Source organism: Ranitomeya imitator, chromosome 4 (assembly GCF_032444005.1).
Source record: "Ranitomeya imitator isolate aRanImi1 chromosome 4, aRanImi1.pri, whole genome shotgun sequence".
NCBI classification, from domain to species: domain Eukaryota; kingdom Metazoa; phylum Chordata; class Amphibia; order Anura; family Dendrobatidae; genus Ranitomeya; species Ranitomeya imitator.
Window position 1 is genome coordinate 700,661,510 of NC_091285.1, and position 16,405 is coordinate 700,677,914.

The 16,405-nt window shown below is 43.6% G+C and overlaps 1 protein-coding gene across 1 annotated transcript; it reads left to right on the forward strand.

Annotated features, from left to right (window-relative positions):
- The first annotated feature begins 831 nt into the window (after positions 1 to 831).
- Positions 832 to 16,192, forward strand: LOC138674781 (olfactory receptor 6B9-like). Its single transcript, XM_069762599.1, has 4 exons — positions 832 to 863; positions 11,334 to 11,343; positions 14,171 to 14,266; positions 15,254 to 16,192. The coding sequence occupies exons 1-4, from the start codon at positions 832 to 834 to the stop codon at positions 16,190 to 16,192; spliced, it is 1,077 nt and encodes a 358-aa protein (XP_069618700.1).
- The last annotated feature ends 213 nt before the right edge of the window (positions 16,193 to 16,405 follow it).

Sequence of the window (16,405 nt, forward strand, 5' to 3'; positions counted from 1 at the left end):
GAGTCATGTGAGGTCTTGTTTTTTGCGGGACGAGTTGACATTTTGATTGGTAACATTTTCGGGCACGTTACATTTTTTGATCGCTTTTTATTCCGATTTTTGTGAGGCAGAATGACCAAAAACCAGCTATTCATGAATTTCTTTTGGGGGAGGCGTTTATAACGTTCCGCGTTTGGTAAAATTGATAAATCAGTTTTATTCTTCGGGTCAGTACGATTACAGCGACACCTCATTTATATCATTTTTTTATGTTTTGGCGCTTTTATACGATAAAAACTATTTTATAGAAAAAATAATTATTTCTGAATCGCTTTATTCTCAGGACTATAACTTTTTTATTTTTTTGCTGATGATGCTGTATGGTGGCTCGTTTTTTGCGGGACAAGATGTCGCTTTCAGCGGTACCATGGTTATTTATATCCGTCTTTTTGATCGCGTGTTATTCCACTTTTTGTTCGGCGGTATGATAATAAAGCGTTGTTTTTGCCTCGTTTTTTTTTTTTTTCTTACGGTGTTTACTGAAGGGGTTAACTAGTGGGCCAGTTTTATAGGTCGGGTCGTTACGGACGCGGCGATACTAAATATGTGTACTTTTATTGTTTTTTTTTTTATTTAGATAAAGAAATGTATTTATGGGAATAATATATATATATTTTTTTCATTATTTTGGAATATTTTTTTTTATTTTTTTTTACACATTTGAAAATTTTTTTTTAACTTTTTTACTTTGCCCTAGGGGGGGACAATACAGATCGGTGATCTGACAGTTTGCACAGCACTCTGTCAGATCACCGATCTGATGGGAGTGCAGGCTGCTTCACAGCTTCCATCATGGATCCGGGCCTGGAGGAGCAGGAAGGGAGGTAAGACCCTCGCAGCAATGCGATCACATCGTGTTGCTGCGGGGGGCTCAGGGAAGCCCCGCAGGGAGCCCCCTCCCTGCGGGAAGCTTCCCTATACCGCCGGCACATCGCGATCATGTTTGATCGCGGTGTGCCGGGGGTTAATGTGCCAGGGGCGGTCCGTGACCGCTCCTGGCACATAGTGCCGGATGTCAGCTGCGATAGGCAGCTGACACCCGGCCGCGATCGGCCGCGCTCCCCCCGTGAGCATGGCCGATCGCTATGACGTACTATCCCTTCACTGGGAATTAAGTCCCAGGGCACCTCGACGGGATAGTACGTCATATGGGATAAAGGGGTTAATATTAGCCTTTCTGCTTGTGTGCCACTCCTGACTCCTGGGTGTGCCATCTCTCTCTCTCAAATAGTGGGCCATAGAAAGCCTATTTATTTTTTTTTATTTGGTTTCTAAATTCTCCTTGAAAAAAAAAAAAAAACAGTGGGAGATTAATATTGGCCTTTCTGCTTGTGTGCCAGTCTTGACTCCTGGGTGTGCCATCTCTCTCTCTGAAATAGTGGGCCATAGAAAACCAATTTTTTTTTTATTTGGTTTCTAAATTCTCCTTGAAAAAATAAAAAAAAACAGTGGGAGATTAATATTGGCCTTTCTGCTTGTGTGCCAGTCTTGACTCCTGGGTGTGCCATCTCTCTCTCTCAAATAGTGGGCCATAGAAAGCCTATTTATTTTTTTTTATTTGGTTTCTAAATTCTCCTTGAAAAAAAAAAAAAAAACAGTGGGAGATTAATATTGGCCTTTCTGCTTGTGTGCCAGTCTTGACTCCTGGGTGTGCCATCTCTCTCTCTGAAATAGTGGGCCATAGAAAACCAATTTTTTTTTTATTTGGTTTCTAAATTCTCCTTGAAAAAATAAAAAAAAATCAGTGGGAGATTAATATTGGCCTTTCTGCTTGTGTGCCACTTCTGACTCCTGGGTGTGCCATCTCTCTCTCTGAAATAGTGGGCCATAGAAAGCCTATTTTTTTTTTATTTGGTTTCTAAATTCTCCCTGGAAAAATAAAAAAAAATCAGTGGGAGATTAATATTGCCCTTTCTGCTTGTGTGCCAGTCTTGACTCCTGGGTGTGCCATCTCTGTCTCTCAAATAGTGGGCCATAGAAAGCCTATTTTTTTTTTATTTGGTTTCTAAATTCTCCCTGAAAAAATCAATTTTTTTTATTTGGTTTCTAAATTCTCCCTGAAAAAAATCATTTTTTTTTATTTGGTTTCTAAATTCTCCCTGAAAAAAAAAAAAAAAAAGTGGGAGATCAATATTAACATTTGTGCTTGAGTGACAGTCCTGTGTGTGTGGCATCTCTCTCATTTGGTGCCACCGAAAACAGAGTGTGTAACATTGTGCCTGATTTTCCTTGCGGTCTCACCCACCAGTAAAGGGATATCTAAATCATACTGAAGTTATAGCTCACCGTGTAAGTTGTTTGACAGCAACAAATACCGTTACTTTGGTTAAGTTTTTAAAACAATGAGGAAGTCTGGTGGAAGAGGTCGTGGCCGTGGGCGTTCATTGTCAGCTGGTAATGATGGTAGTGGTAGTGGAGCATCAGGTGGTCGTGGGAAAAAAAATATTGCACCTAAGTCTGGAGCTGTGGAGCCAGGTTCGTCGTCTGGCTACAGAAGGCCTCGAACGCTCCCTTTTCTGGGAGTAGGAAAACCGCTTTTAAAGCCGTAGCAGCAAGAGCAAGTTTTGGCTTACCTTGCTGACTCAGCCTCTAGCTCTTTTGCCTCCTCTTTTGAAACTGGTACATGTAAAAGCAGCGCGTCGTTAGTGGATGTTCACGGTCAGGGACAAGTCGCTTCCTTGTCCTCTTCAGCAAAAACAACAACAGAGAAGGATGCAGCAGGCGACACAACGGGTTACTCCATGGAGCTCTTTACACATTCCGTCCCTGGCTTAGAAAGTGAAACAGTTAACAGGCCATGCCCATTACAATTTGAATCTGACATGGAGTGCACTGATGCACAGCCACAGCCAGACTACTATGCTGGTCCTTTGACTCAGACCACAACATTGCCCTTGCAGGGTACTGATCCAGAATCAGACCCTGATGAGACTATGTTGCCCCGTCACGAACGCTCTACCACCGACTTACACGGTGACACAGACGAAGTTGCGCACAAGCTAGAAGAGGAGGTTATAGATGACCCAGTTGTTGACCCCGATTGGCAGCCATTGGGGGAACAGGGTGGAGGCGGCATTAGTTCTGAAGCGGAGGAGGAGGGGCCGCAGCAGGCATCAACATCGCAACAGGTTCCATCTGCCGGGCCCATAGATGGGACAAAACGCGTGGCAAAGCCAAAACCTGTTGGAGGACAGCGTGGCCATCCGGTTAAAGCTCAGTCTGCAATGCCTGAAAAGGTATCCGATGCTAGAAAGAGTGCAGTCTGGCATTTTTTTAAACAACATCCAATTGATCAGCGAAAAGTCATCTGTCAAAAATGTTCAACTACCTTAAGCAGAGGTCAGAATCTGAAAAGTCTCAATACAAGTTGCATGCATAGACATTTAACCACCATGCATTTGCAAGCCTGGACTAACTACCAAATGTCCCTTAAGGTTGTAGCACCCTCGGCCAATGAAGCTAGTCAGCAACGCTACATCCCTGCCGTCACTGTAAGGCCACCATTTTCCACACCACCTGCAGTATCTGTGCAGGTTTCTTTGCCAGGCCAAAGCAGTCAGGGTCAGGGAATCACCAGTTTCGTAGTAGGAAACACTGCATGTAGGGCACCGGCGGAAACAATACCGTCTCCAACCGTCTCTCATTCTGCCATGTCCACCGGCACACCCGCTAGTTCCACGATCTCCAGCTCTCCAGTCCAGCTCACCCTACATGAGACTCTGGTTAGAAAAAGGAAGTACTTATCCTCGCATCCGCGTACACAGGGTTTGAACGCCCACATAGCTAGACTAATCTCATTAGAGATGATGCCCTACCGGTTAGTTGAAAGCGAAGCTTTCAAAGCCCTGATGGACTACGCTGAACCACGCTACGAGCTACCTAGTCTACACTTCTTTTCGAGAAAAGCCATCCCAGCCCTCCACCAGCATGTTAAAGAGCGCATCGTCCATGCACTCAGGCAATCTGTGAGTACAAAGGTGCACCTGACAACAGATGCATGGACCAGTAGGCATGGCCAGGGACGTTATGTGTCCATCACGGCACACTGGGTGAATGTGGTAGATGCAGGGTCCACAGGGGACATCAATTTTGGGACAGTTCTGCCTAGCCCACGGTCTAGGAAACAGTTGGCTGTAGGTGTTCGCACCCCTTCCTCCTCCTCCTCCTCGTCCTTCTGCAGAAGCGAGAGCTCGTCCACAGACCGCAGTCGCCAAACCACTCCATCCGCAGCTGGCACTGTTGCACACCAGTTGTCCCATTATGGGCCAGCTACTGGCAAGCGTCAGCAGGCTGTATTGGCTATGAAGTGTTTGGGCAACAACAGACACACCGCGGAAGTTCTGTCCGAGTTCTTGCAGAGAGAAATGCAGTTGTGGCTGGGCACAGTAGATCTTGAGGCAGGCAAGATAGTTAGTGATAACGGAAGGAATTTCATGGCTGCCATCTCCCTTTCCCAACTGAAACACATTCCTTGCCTGGCTCACACCTTAAACCTGGTGGTGCAGTGCTTCCTGAAAAGTTATCCGGGGTTATCCGACCTGCTCCTCAAAGTGCGCGGACTTTGCTCACATATCCGCCGTTCGCCCGTACACTCCAGCCGTATGCAGACCTATCAGCGGTCTTTGAACCTTCCCCAGCATCGCCTAATCATAGACGTTGCAACAAGGTGGAACTCAACACTGCACATGCTTCAGAGACTGTACGAACAGAGGCGGGCTGTTATGTTTTTGTGGGAGGATACACATACACGGGCAGGCAGTAGGATGGCAGACATGGAGTTGTCAAGTGTGCAGTGGTCAAAGATACAAGACATGTGTCAAGTCCTTCAGTGTTTTGAGGAATGCACACGGCTGGTTAGTGCAGACAACGCCATAATAAGCATGAGCATCCCCCTAATGCGTCTGCTGATGCAAAGTTTGACGCACATAAAGGAGCAGTCATCTGCAGCCGAGGAAGAGGAAAGCCTTGATGACAGTCAGCCATTGTCTGGTCAGGGCAGTGTACAGGACGAGGTAGCGGGAGAACAGGAGGAGGAGGACGAGAAGGATGATGTGGATGAGTATTTTTTTAAATAGGCAAATTTAAATAGGCCTTAATTTTAAATTAAGGCAAATTGCAAAATATTATGCCACATGAGAACTTGGAACTAATATTAGCAACCAAACAATCAACTCTTGTTGACCGTTTGCTTCAGGCATTTCCAGCACACAGCGCCCGTGATCGTTCTCACACGAACTGCAGGGGGCAGCAGACCAGAAGTGTTAGAGGTGCAGAAATCCGAAGTGGCGTTGGACAGAGGGGTTTTCTGACGAGGTTGTGGAGTGATTTTGCTATGACCGCAGACAGGACAGGTACTGCTGCATCAATTCAAAGTGACAGGAGACAACATTTGTCCAGTATGGTTACTAACTATTTTTCATCCCTTATCAAAGTTCTACCTCAACCGTCATTCCCATTTGATTACTGGGCATCCACATTAGAAACCTGGCCAGAATTGGCAGAATATGCATTGCAGGAGCTTGCTTGCCCGGCAGCTAGTGTCCTATCAGAAAGAGTATTCAGTGCTGCAGGTTCAATATTAACCGAAAAAAGGACTCGTCTGGCTACCCAAAATGTTGATGATCTAACCTTCATTAAAATGAACCACAACTGGATTTCAAATTCTTTTGCCCCTCCTTGCCCGGCTGACACCTAGCTTTCCTATGAAAAGGTCTTGCCTGTGGACTACTCTGAATGACTTTACCAATCTCGTAATTTGCAGCAGCTGATTGTCCAGCATACGACATGTTTACACCTCCCTAAATGGCCAAACTCCCCCCACGGGGCCGTGGTATCGCCACTTGGTGCAAGCACCCGTGAGAGTGCTGTTTGTCTGAAGAGGTGGGTGTGCCCGCTTTTGGTCGACGGCACTGCCACTGGGTCCCTCATAGTACAATAAAGTGTCTCTGGCGGTGGTGGTGCGCACTCAACGTCAGACACACTGTTGTAACATGAGGGACCCTGGGCCTGTACCGCCGGCCACAAGAGAGTTCCCCCACCCCCAGCTCAAACATTGCTCTACCACTTGCACAATTATCTCTCACAGTTCCACCAATGTTTAGTCTATGCGCTGACATCCGTAAATTCCTGCCACTAACAATACCATTGTGTTGACATGTATGATGGTACTTAACATAGTCAGGGGCAGTGTCCTATATTTACCCAAGTAAATACTTTGTGCCAAATTACTAGGTCTGAAACTACGCAGAGGAGCCCACCCCTGTACCTAATGATTGCACCCTTTTGTGTTTTCGTTTTGTTGTAATGCGAGACATTAACATGTATTTATTGTTTCGGACTACTAACTGGCAGACACTCATTACAATCGGCCTCCGCTGACAACACCAATGATGCCTGTGTACCCCTGCAAGAGAATTCAAAGTGCCTACAGCCCAATTTTATTATGTTAGGCCTTCGAAGCCTGTCTGTGGTCCCTCCTTCCACTAGGCCTCCACTGACCTGTCTACTGCTGCCCGTGTACCCCTGGAATCAATTATAAAGTGCCTACAGCCCAATTTTATTATGTTAGGCCTTCGAAGCCTGTCTGCGGTCCCTCCTTCCACTAGTCCTCCACTGACCTGTCTACTGCTGCCCGTGTACCCCTGGAACCAATTTTAAAGTGCCTACAGCCCAATTTTATTATGTTAGGCCTTCGAAGCCTGTCTGCGGTCCGTCCTTCCACTAGTCCTCCACTGACCTGTCTACTGCTGCCCGTGTACCCATAGAACCAATTTTAAAGTGCCTACAGCCCAATTTTATTATGTTAGGCCTTCGAAGCCTGTCTGCGGTCCCTCCTTCCAATAGTTCTCCACTGACCAGACCAATGCTGGCCGTGTACCCCTGGAACCCAGCTGAAAGTGCATGGAGCCTCCTTTTTTTCTTTGTTTTATATTTAGAAAGCCCAGATGAACTACGCTGTACCACGGTTCAAGCTACCCAGTCGACATTTCTTTTGCGAGAAAAGCCATCCCAGCCCTCCACCGGCATGAAAAAGTCTGCATTGTCATAGCACTCAGGCAATCAAACAGTAGAAAGTTGCACCTGACAAGAGACGCATGGACCAGTAGGCATGTCCACAAAAAGTTACGTGTCCATTAAGGCGCACTGGATTAATGTGTTGGATGCATGGTCCACAGGGGACAGCCTACAAAGTCTGTTTGCAGTCCCTAATTCAAATTGTCCTCCGCTGACCACACCACTGCTGCCCGTGTACCCCTGGAACCAATTTTAAAGTGCCTACAGCCTAATTTTGTTATGTTAGGCCTACTACGCCTGTCTGCGGTCCCTCCTTCCAATACTCCTCCACTGACCACACCACTGCTGCCCGTGGACCCCTGGAACCTATTTTTAATTGCATAGAGCATCCTTTTTTTAATAGTAGGCGTACAAAGTCTGTCTGCGGTCCACTATTGAAATTGTCCTCCACTGACCAGAGCAATGCTGCCTGTGTACCCCTGTAACCATTTTTAAACTGCATTGAGCCACATTTTTGGTTTAAGGCCTACTACCTGTGTCCGTCTGCGCCACTCAATACAGCTGTCCTCCTTTGAAAAAAGCAGAGCGTCAATAGTCTTGTTTTCAGCCTCTAGGAATTTGAAAACTGCATTGGGGCTACTACTTCGGTAGGGCCTACTAACGGTGTCTGCCGCTCCAAGGTGTTCCCCAGGTTTCCTCGCCATTGCTTCGATCTTCTGACTCTCGTTTAGTAGTTGTTGAAAACTACACTGCATTAGGCCTACAAATTGGGTATGGGGTGTAAGAGACGGTGTGTTCCACTCCAAGGTGTTCCCCAGGTTTCCTCTCCATTGCTTCGGTCTTCCGACTCTCGTTTAGTAGTTGTTGAAAACTACACTGCATTCGGCCTACAAGTTGGGTCTGGGGTGTAGAGACGGTGTGTTCCGCTCCAAGGTGTTCCCCAGGTTGCCTCTCCATTGCTTCGATTTTCTGGCTCTTCTTAAGTAGTTGTTGAAAACAACACTGCATTCGGCCTACAAGTTGGCTCTGGGTTGTAGAGACGGTGTCTTCCGCTCCAAGGTGTTCTCCAGGTTTCCTCTCCATTGCTTCAATCTTAAAGCTCTTCTTAAGTAGTTGTTGAAAACAACACTGCATTCGGCCCACAAGTTGGGTCTGGGTTGTAGAGACGGTGTCTTCCGCTCCAAGGTGTTCTCCAGGTTTCCTCTCCATTGCTTCAATCTTAAAGCTCTTCTTAAGTAGTTGTTGAAAACAACACTGCATTCGGCCTACAAGTTGGGTCTGGGGTGTAGAGACGGTGTCTTACACTCCAAGGTGTTCCCCAGGTTTCCTCTCCATTGCTTCGATCTTCTGGCTCTCGTTTAGTAGTTGTTGAAAACAACACTGCATTAGGCCTACTAGTTGGGTTGGGGCCTTCTATCTGTGTCTGCCGCTCCTTGCTGTTCTCCTACAGTGAACAAAGCTGTGCCGCCGGTTTACTACTGTTGCCAATTTTGAACTGCATTTAGAATACTTACTGATTTGGGCCTACTCTCTGTGTCAGCCTCTCATTACAGTTGTCCTCCACTGCAATGCCCCCTGGTTAGTCCTGTTACCAATTTTAAACTGCATTTAGCCCACTTTATTCTTTGGGCCTATATCTGTGTTTCCTCCTCATCCTGCCCATTGCCCAGCCAGTGATAGATGAGTCTGCTGGTACATTGACCCATAACGCAACATTCCCCGTGCACGCTACACAGCAAGATTGTGACCCTGCTGAAAGTCAGGTTCCTCTTCCCGCATACCATACCACCTTACACGGGGACAAAGAGGAAGGTGCAGATGAAGGTGCAGGTTCCTTCATCAGGTGGGGGGGAGGAATACTCGGTGACGTCACTGGCACAGGGCCCCTCATAGTACGCAAAAGTGTTGTTGCCGGTGGGAGGCGCCCCCGCCGTGCAAACACACCGCTGTACTTTGAAGGGCCCTGTCCCAGTGCCAATGCCAACGAGTGGGCCCCCCCTGCTTGCTCAGGATCACAGCACTTGCAAAGTTGAAATACTTACCTCTCCCTGCTCCACTGCCGTGACGTGGTCCAGATTTACTGGGCACACTAATTACTTGAACCAGCCCTACCCCCCACAACTTTAGCCAAATGACCCACAATTTCAAATGCCTTCCAATTATTATAAGCTAAATTAAGATTGACAAGCTTCAGTAGCAAGAATGGATTTTTTTGCCAATACAATGGGCTCTGTACATGTTTTCCTGGCCTTTACTCACTGCCGACTATGCTCCCCCATTGACTTGCATTGGGTTTCGTGTTTCGGTCGATCCCCGACTTTTCGCGATAATCGGCCGATTCCACTCGACTCGACTTTTGAGATAGTCGGGTTTCGCGAAACCCGGCTCGACTCTAAAAAGGTCAAGGTAGCTCAACTCTAGAGAGGAAGTTAAACCCATCTGGTATAATATTTCGGGGGTTCTATACCAGCGTGATAAAATTTTAAAGGAGTTTTCCTCTAGCGAGATACATCTTGAGAAGCCGTGAGAATTACTCAAAATTTGGTTCGATTCTTGGGGGGACAAAGAACGCTTTAATTCTGATTCCCATGAAGATAAATAGAGTGGTTTGAACTGAGTGGGTGGACAAATGAGGTTAGCGTACATTTTGGAAATTAGTTTGGAGGAAGGAGAACTGAGGCCTACTAGAAATTCTAGCCAGAGCAACTCAGAGTTATTTTTTTGTATTGATTTGAGTTTGGAAAGTATAAAAGTTACATGGTGCTTTTGTAGAAGGTCGTGGGGTCGTCTTTTGGCATCCCTTGGCCAAGCGTCTATACAGGGGATTTGGTTGGGAAGGAGGTGTGAGATTGGAAAGTTAGGTAACGAGTCCCAAAGACCAAAAACATCAGTATAATTGGGGTCAGTAAGCCAAGGGATTATCTTCAGTGGGATATTATCTAAAAAGTAACAATGAGGTACTTTGTGAGTGAGTACAAGAGGACCATAGAAAGATATCAGCATTATTACCCAACAGAGTGATTTCGAAGTTAGGAGTTTTAGAATCTATATTAGACTTAACCAGACATAACCATCTAGCTAGGTGAATTGCGTGGTAATAGGTCTTAACCCCTTAATGATAGCCAATAGGTCTTTTAACTGACCTGAGATATAAGAAAATAGCATCCCCATACAGGAGACAATCCAGCAGCTGTCAGCTGCACACTATATCTGACAACTTGCTGTATCAACCACGATCAATGTTAGCACCGTCCATATCTGTTTAACCCTTTAGATGCTGCTGTCAATAGTGACTACATCATTATAACTGGTTAACAGAGTGTGGGGGCTTCCTCTTTATCCCAATTGGTGCCCTCCGATCATGATTGTGTGGTCCTGATGTTTGCGATGGTAATTCACGACCAAATAGCGGCCTTAGAGTCTGTCGGCTGTTGTAACCTGTTCAGAAATTAGCGACATTTAGGTGGTGAAAATGCACATTTTCATTTCTGTCATACCACTTTTCATTAATTCCTGTAAAGCACCTGAAGGGTTAATAAACTACCTGAAAGCAGCTTTCAATATGTCAGGGAGTGCTGTTTTTAAAATGGTATCACCTTTGGGGGTTTCCCAATATATGAGACCCCTAAAGTCACTTCAAACATGGATAGTTCCCTAAAAAAATAACTGTTGTAAATTTCCTTGAAAAAATGAAAAATTACTGCTACATTTTTAACCTCCTAAAATGCTAACAAAATAAAAGAACATTTTACAAATGGTGCTGATGTAAAGTCGACATGCGGGAAATGTTATTTATTAATGGTATGCTGTGGTATGACTATCTGGATTAAAGGGATAATCCTTCAAACTTTGAAAATTGCTAAATTTTTAAAATTTTTCTCAAATTTGTGATATTTTTTAAAATAAACACAAAACATATTGACCTAAATGTACCATTATCATAAAGTATAATGTGTCACGAAAAAACAATCTCAAAATCACTGGGATTTGTTGAAGCATTCCAGAGTTATTGCCACATAAAGTGACACTGGTCAGATTTAAAAAATTTGGCTCCGTCACTAAGGGGTTAAAGTTGGGGAGGTCAAGTCCACCTTTATTTTTAGGTAGATAAAAGAATTTTAGGGAGAAGTCTGGCTCTTTTAAATCTCCAAATATAATTTGCAACCAATTTATTCAAGGAGGTGAAGAAAGAATTAGGGATATGGATGGGGACCATATTCATTATATAAAATTTTTTTGGGAGAATGTGGGCTTTGATAACTTTAACCCTCCCCATCCAGGAAAGATAAGGTAAGTCATAAGATTTGAGTAGAGTTTGTATCTTGGTTTGTAAGGGTAAAAAATTAAATTTAAAGAGTGAAGTGGGGTCTGTAGCGGGATAAATCTCTAGGAATTTTAGTTTCTCAGGGGGCCAGTTAAAAGGGGTAGTTTGTTTAAGAATCTTGGATACTTCAGATGGAATCGAGATGTTCAAAACTTCCAACTTGTTCATGTTGATTTTAAAGTTTGAGACAATACCAAATTCATTAAATAAATTTAAAAGACTGGAAAAGGCTGTTTAGGGATTCGAGATCAAGAGAAGAAGGTCATCAGCAAACGCAGCTGTCTTGAATTCATATTGGCCCACTGTTAAGCCTCTAATCTCCGGGTTTTGCCTAATTTTCTGGATCAAGGTCTCCATTACCAACACAAAAAGGAAGGGGAGAGAGGGCAGCCCTGTCTAGTTCTGTTTCTAATCCTGAAGGAATTAGAAAATAAACTATTCACTCTGACCTTAGCAACTGGAGTCGTGTAAAGGGTCATGATAGCCTCTATAAACGGAGGAGGAAACTCATATTTTTTTAAGGTGCAAATCAGATAGTGCCAGCTGATTCTATCGAAGGCCTTCTCGGCATCTGTCGACAGAATGACAAGGGGGATGCCAGAGCACTTAGCATGAGAAATAGCCAAAAGAGTTTTGATAGAGTTGTCCTTACCCTCTCTTCCTCTGACAAAGCCAACTTGGTCAGGATGTATTAGTGTTTCTAGAACACCATTAATTCTGGCAGCCAGAATCTTTGCCCATAATTTTAGGTTGCTATTGAGCAAGGAGATAGGCCTATAATTACTACAGAGGCCGCCGTCTCTGCCCTCCTTGGGAATAATATATGCCTCTAGGGATTGAGTAGGAGGACACTTCCCTTCCAGAAATGAGTTGAATAGGACAACTAGGTGGGGGAGAAGAATGTCTGAAAACTTTCTGTAGTAACTCACAGGGAAACCATCTGGACCTGGAGTTTTGTTTTTTGGGATTGTTTGAAGGATGTCTTTAATATCTTGGATAGTAATCTTAGAGAGAAGAGCAAAGTAGGGTTGAGCGAAACGGATCTGACAATTTCAAAAATCGCCGACTTTTGGCAATTTTTACCTGGTTTACCTGGTTTACTGAAGACTTCAGGCAGCCACAGTCCAGGGTACCAGATCACATGGCAGGCAGGGTCCAGCTGGCTTGGAAGCGAATCCAGAGTCCCCTTTACCAGGTGGAGTTAAAAGCCTTCCACTAGCACGGTGGTGTTGTAGTCTCTTACTGCCTATGGCTTCAGATAAGGTCCTCACAGTTCTTCTCTTTGTCCCCCATGTAGGATAGGAAATAACCTGTATGACTGGTGACTTGAGCCTTTTTACAGGTACTCAAGCACGCCGCGGGCTCTATGTGTGTCACCGTGGCTCCTGGGTATTAAGGCGGACAGGTAACTTGCAGTTCATCTGTCCTGCTGGTCTCTGATGTAAGTCATAGTGTCCTTACAATCTCGGTCGTCTGACTACACGGCTCCTTCAGACCCTCTGACCCTCTAGGTCGGTCTGCTCCTTTCTGTCTCTCTGACAATCTCAACTCTCTTTCCCTGCAAACCACAATATATAGGGGAGTCACGTAGTAAATAAAATCAAAAGCTCCCCCTTGCGGCCTGGAGTGTGAACATGTTGTGTGTATTGTGGTTACCTGATAAAAGATATCCTTCATCGCTTCCAAACGCAACATCACTCTCCCCGCGCGGAAAATAATGCTACTGTGATGACCAGGACCCTGGGGCGCAACACTTATTTCCAACCTCAACAATTTGAAGTAGTCCTGTCCAATTCTGAACAGTGAAAGTAACTTTCCAGATGGGTGCACTAACTGTTAAGGACACTTCTTTTTTAGTTTTGCCACTTTCTGATACAAATGCGCTTTTTATCTTCTGTGGCTGTGGCCATATGCTCCAGTCCTTGAATGGTTTTCCGAACAGATCACCCAGTGGGGTCACCTAGTTCTCACAATTGCTTCAAAATTCCATCTTAAGCACCTTCTCAGAAAGTTTGCTCTTTATTAGCCGCCTCTAATATTTGGAGAAACGCAGGGTTGATCCGGCAACAGAACTGCGATCTTTGTAGCAAAATCTATCTTTTATTGAGCCATTTTAAAATAGAACATCACAAAAATGTGGTCCACTAGATATACTGTTAGCTGTAATAGCACAATAAACCGATGTACAGCATTAAATCGAACACCTTTCGACTTGCATTTTAATCATTGTACTATGATTGACTTTTACTATTAAAATATTTTACTGTTACGTTTGAAAAATAGAATAAAAACAAGTTTTTTTCTTTGTGTTGCCAAATTCATAGACTATACACATTTTTTTTTCTTTTTCCCACCAATGGACTCGTATTTGGGCTTGTTTTTCGAGAACCAAATGTGATTTTTGTTGGTACAATTATGGCCTCTTTTCATCCTTTTGATCTATTTTGATTGCATTTTTAAAGGTGCAACTGTACTGAAAAATGGAAAATTCTATTTTTTCGGCATTCACTGGGCACTTAAATGTGATTATTGACATGTTAGATTATGTATCTACATATTTGATCATGTTTATTTTCTTTCTGCATTTTACATCATCCTTGGAATAATCCAATAATTATTAATAATAATGCCTCTTTGGACTACACCTCGAGAGATATGGGAGACAAAAACAACACCAAATCTGTAGAGGCAATGGCATAATATATATATAATTATACGTATACGGAGTCATGTCATAGCTTCTGTTCTATGAGTAAATGTTGATGCGTCTGACTATGTCCTATCATTTTACAGAATCTGACCAGGATGATGAAGATCTTCTCTTGCAGGTGGAGACTCCTCACTTATTCCCTCACGATGAAAAATAAGAGGACCATGGAAACGCCTGATGTAAGAACACAAATGATGTAGGGATATACGATAATTCTCATTTCAATCACATTTAGACCATGAAAATAAGAATGGAAATTTTCAAAACAAAATTACTCAATTATTTTTCGAGGAAATAAAATTTGTGTTCAGCTGAACATTGATCACAATTTAATTAAGCTTAGATAGAAATTGCTATTGATGCGAAGACATCTTTATCTCATTCCATGAAGTGAGGAGATGGTGAGGACACATAGACAACTTTGCAATGATGACCGCTCCACATACCACATTGTATTGACACTTGAAAGTCACATTCACATGTTATTGAGGAATCGATTCTGTGACAGTGATCATTGTTGTCCATGAGGATTTTGGCCAAGATGTCAGATAAATCTTTAAACAGAACATTGCTTGCTATCAGCAGAGAAGGGTACACACGGGCATTTGGTTCTGGTGCAAAACAGTCTCAGGTTTAATTTGTCTCACAAACTTCGAAAGTAAGCACAGCAGCTTCACTTTGACCAAAATTTAAAAAAAATCAATAACTAAATAAACAGTCCTTTCTCAGGGTAGGCACAGTAAAATGATGCGGTCCTACGTTCACAGCAAGTCCGGACATTGCTACGGTCTGTGCACCAGTAGAGCTCCCCACTCCAGCTCCACTACCTCAGACACACTTGAGCCAATTCAGCTGCCTTTTATAAGACCTGCAAGGCCCCTACTAGAGTTATAGGAGCGACTATTTCTACCCCGGCTCTTTTGGTTGCTCCTAAATCCCGGACCCAATATCTGGTCCATTTACTAAAACCTCTCAGTAACCATCAATTACTGGAGCTTCAATTCTGGGATTTATATCACTGAGGCCAGCCACTTCGGTGACACAAACCTTCCACCCAGGACATTCCCACCTGCTCTCCTGCAACATGAAGAACTCCAGTTCCTTATTATATTAGTAACAAATCTTACTGACTTTTAAATCTCTTATGTTTGTATACTTTTTTGCAGGTGAACAATCTGACTGATATTAAAGAGTTTGTACTCTTAGGTTTTCAAGGCAGTTCACAGCTAAGAATTGTACTCTTCTGTGTACTTCTTGTGATATTCTTGGTGACAATATATGGGAATCTCCTGATCATCACCCTGGTGTCCACCAGCAAGAACCTCCACACTCCAATGTACTTCTTCATCTCACAACTGTCCATCAGTGACATCTTACTGATTTCAGATATTGCCCCCAACATTCTCTACGTTTTAATGAATAAAGGAGGGACCATTGCTTTTATTGGTTGCATGACCCAAATTTATTTCTTTAGTGCCACAGAATCATTTGAATGCCTTCTCCTCACGGTGATGTGTTATGACAGATATGTGGCCATCTGTAATCCCCTCCGTTATACCTCTATAATGACAAGTGGAAATTGTGTGATATTGTCCATCAGTTCTTGGTTGCTCAGTTTCTTTGCGTCACTCATTTACATTATAATAATATCCAGGTTAAAGTTCTGTGGGACTAATGTTATTGACCATCTATTCTGTGATCTTGTTCCCTTACAAGACATTGCATGTTCGGACACTTTTCCTGTAAAACTACAAATGTATTTATTAAGTATTCCACTGTTGATTATTCCCAGCATAATATTTATTGTTAGCTACGTGAAGATTATCCGTGCCATTTTACAGATTTCATCTAATATCAGTAGACAGAAAGCCTTCTCCACCTGCAGTTCCCACCTCACCGTGGTCTCCATATTTTACACCACTCTTTTCAGTGTGTATATTCTTCCAAAAAGTGAACAAACATCAGATATTAATAAAATCACATCCCTTCAATACACTGTATTTACCCCCTTGATTAATCCCATTATTTATAGTTTTAGAAATAAAGACATTAAAGGTAATCTTCGACTTCCCAAATGTTTTTTCAAATGGCAAGCACGGTTATGAAAAAGAAAATCAGATTTATGTACAGATTATGGCCGCTGTCACTTCTCTGCTGACTATTCTACTGATGTGTTCTATGACATCCACTTGCAGTTGCCTAACCACTGCAGCCAATCTCAAAACTCAGTTTTAAAGCGTTTATGACTTTTCATACTTCCATGTGAGCTCTTTAAAGTGCAGCAGTTTAAATCAACTTGCAAAGGAGCCATCCTTTAA

What these genes read in the sequence shown, in the direction of transcription:
- LOC138674781 (XM_069762599.1), top strand. Translation starts at nt 832, where the DNA reads ATGGATCCGGGCCTGGAGGAGCAGGAAGGGAG. An exon ending in GGACCATGGAAACGCCTGAT is followed by an intron (nt 14,267 to 15,253) that starts GTAAGAACACAA and finishes ACTTTTTTGCAG; the next exon opens with GTGAACAATCTGACTGATAT.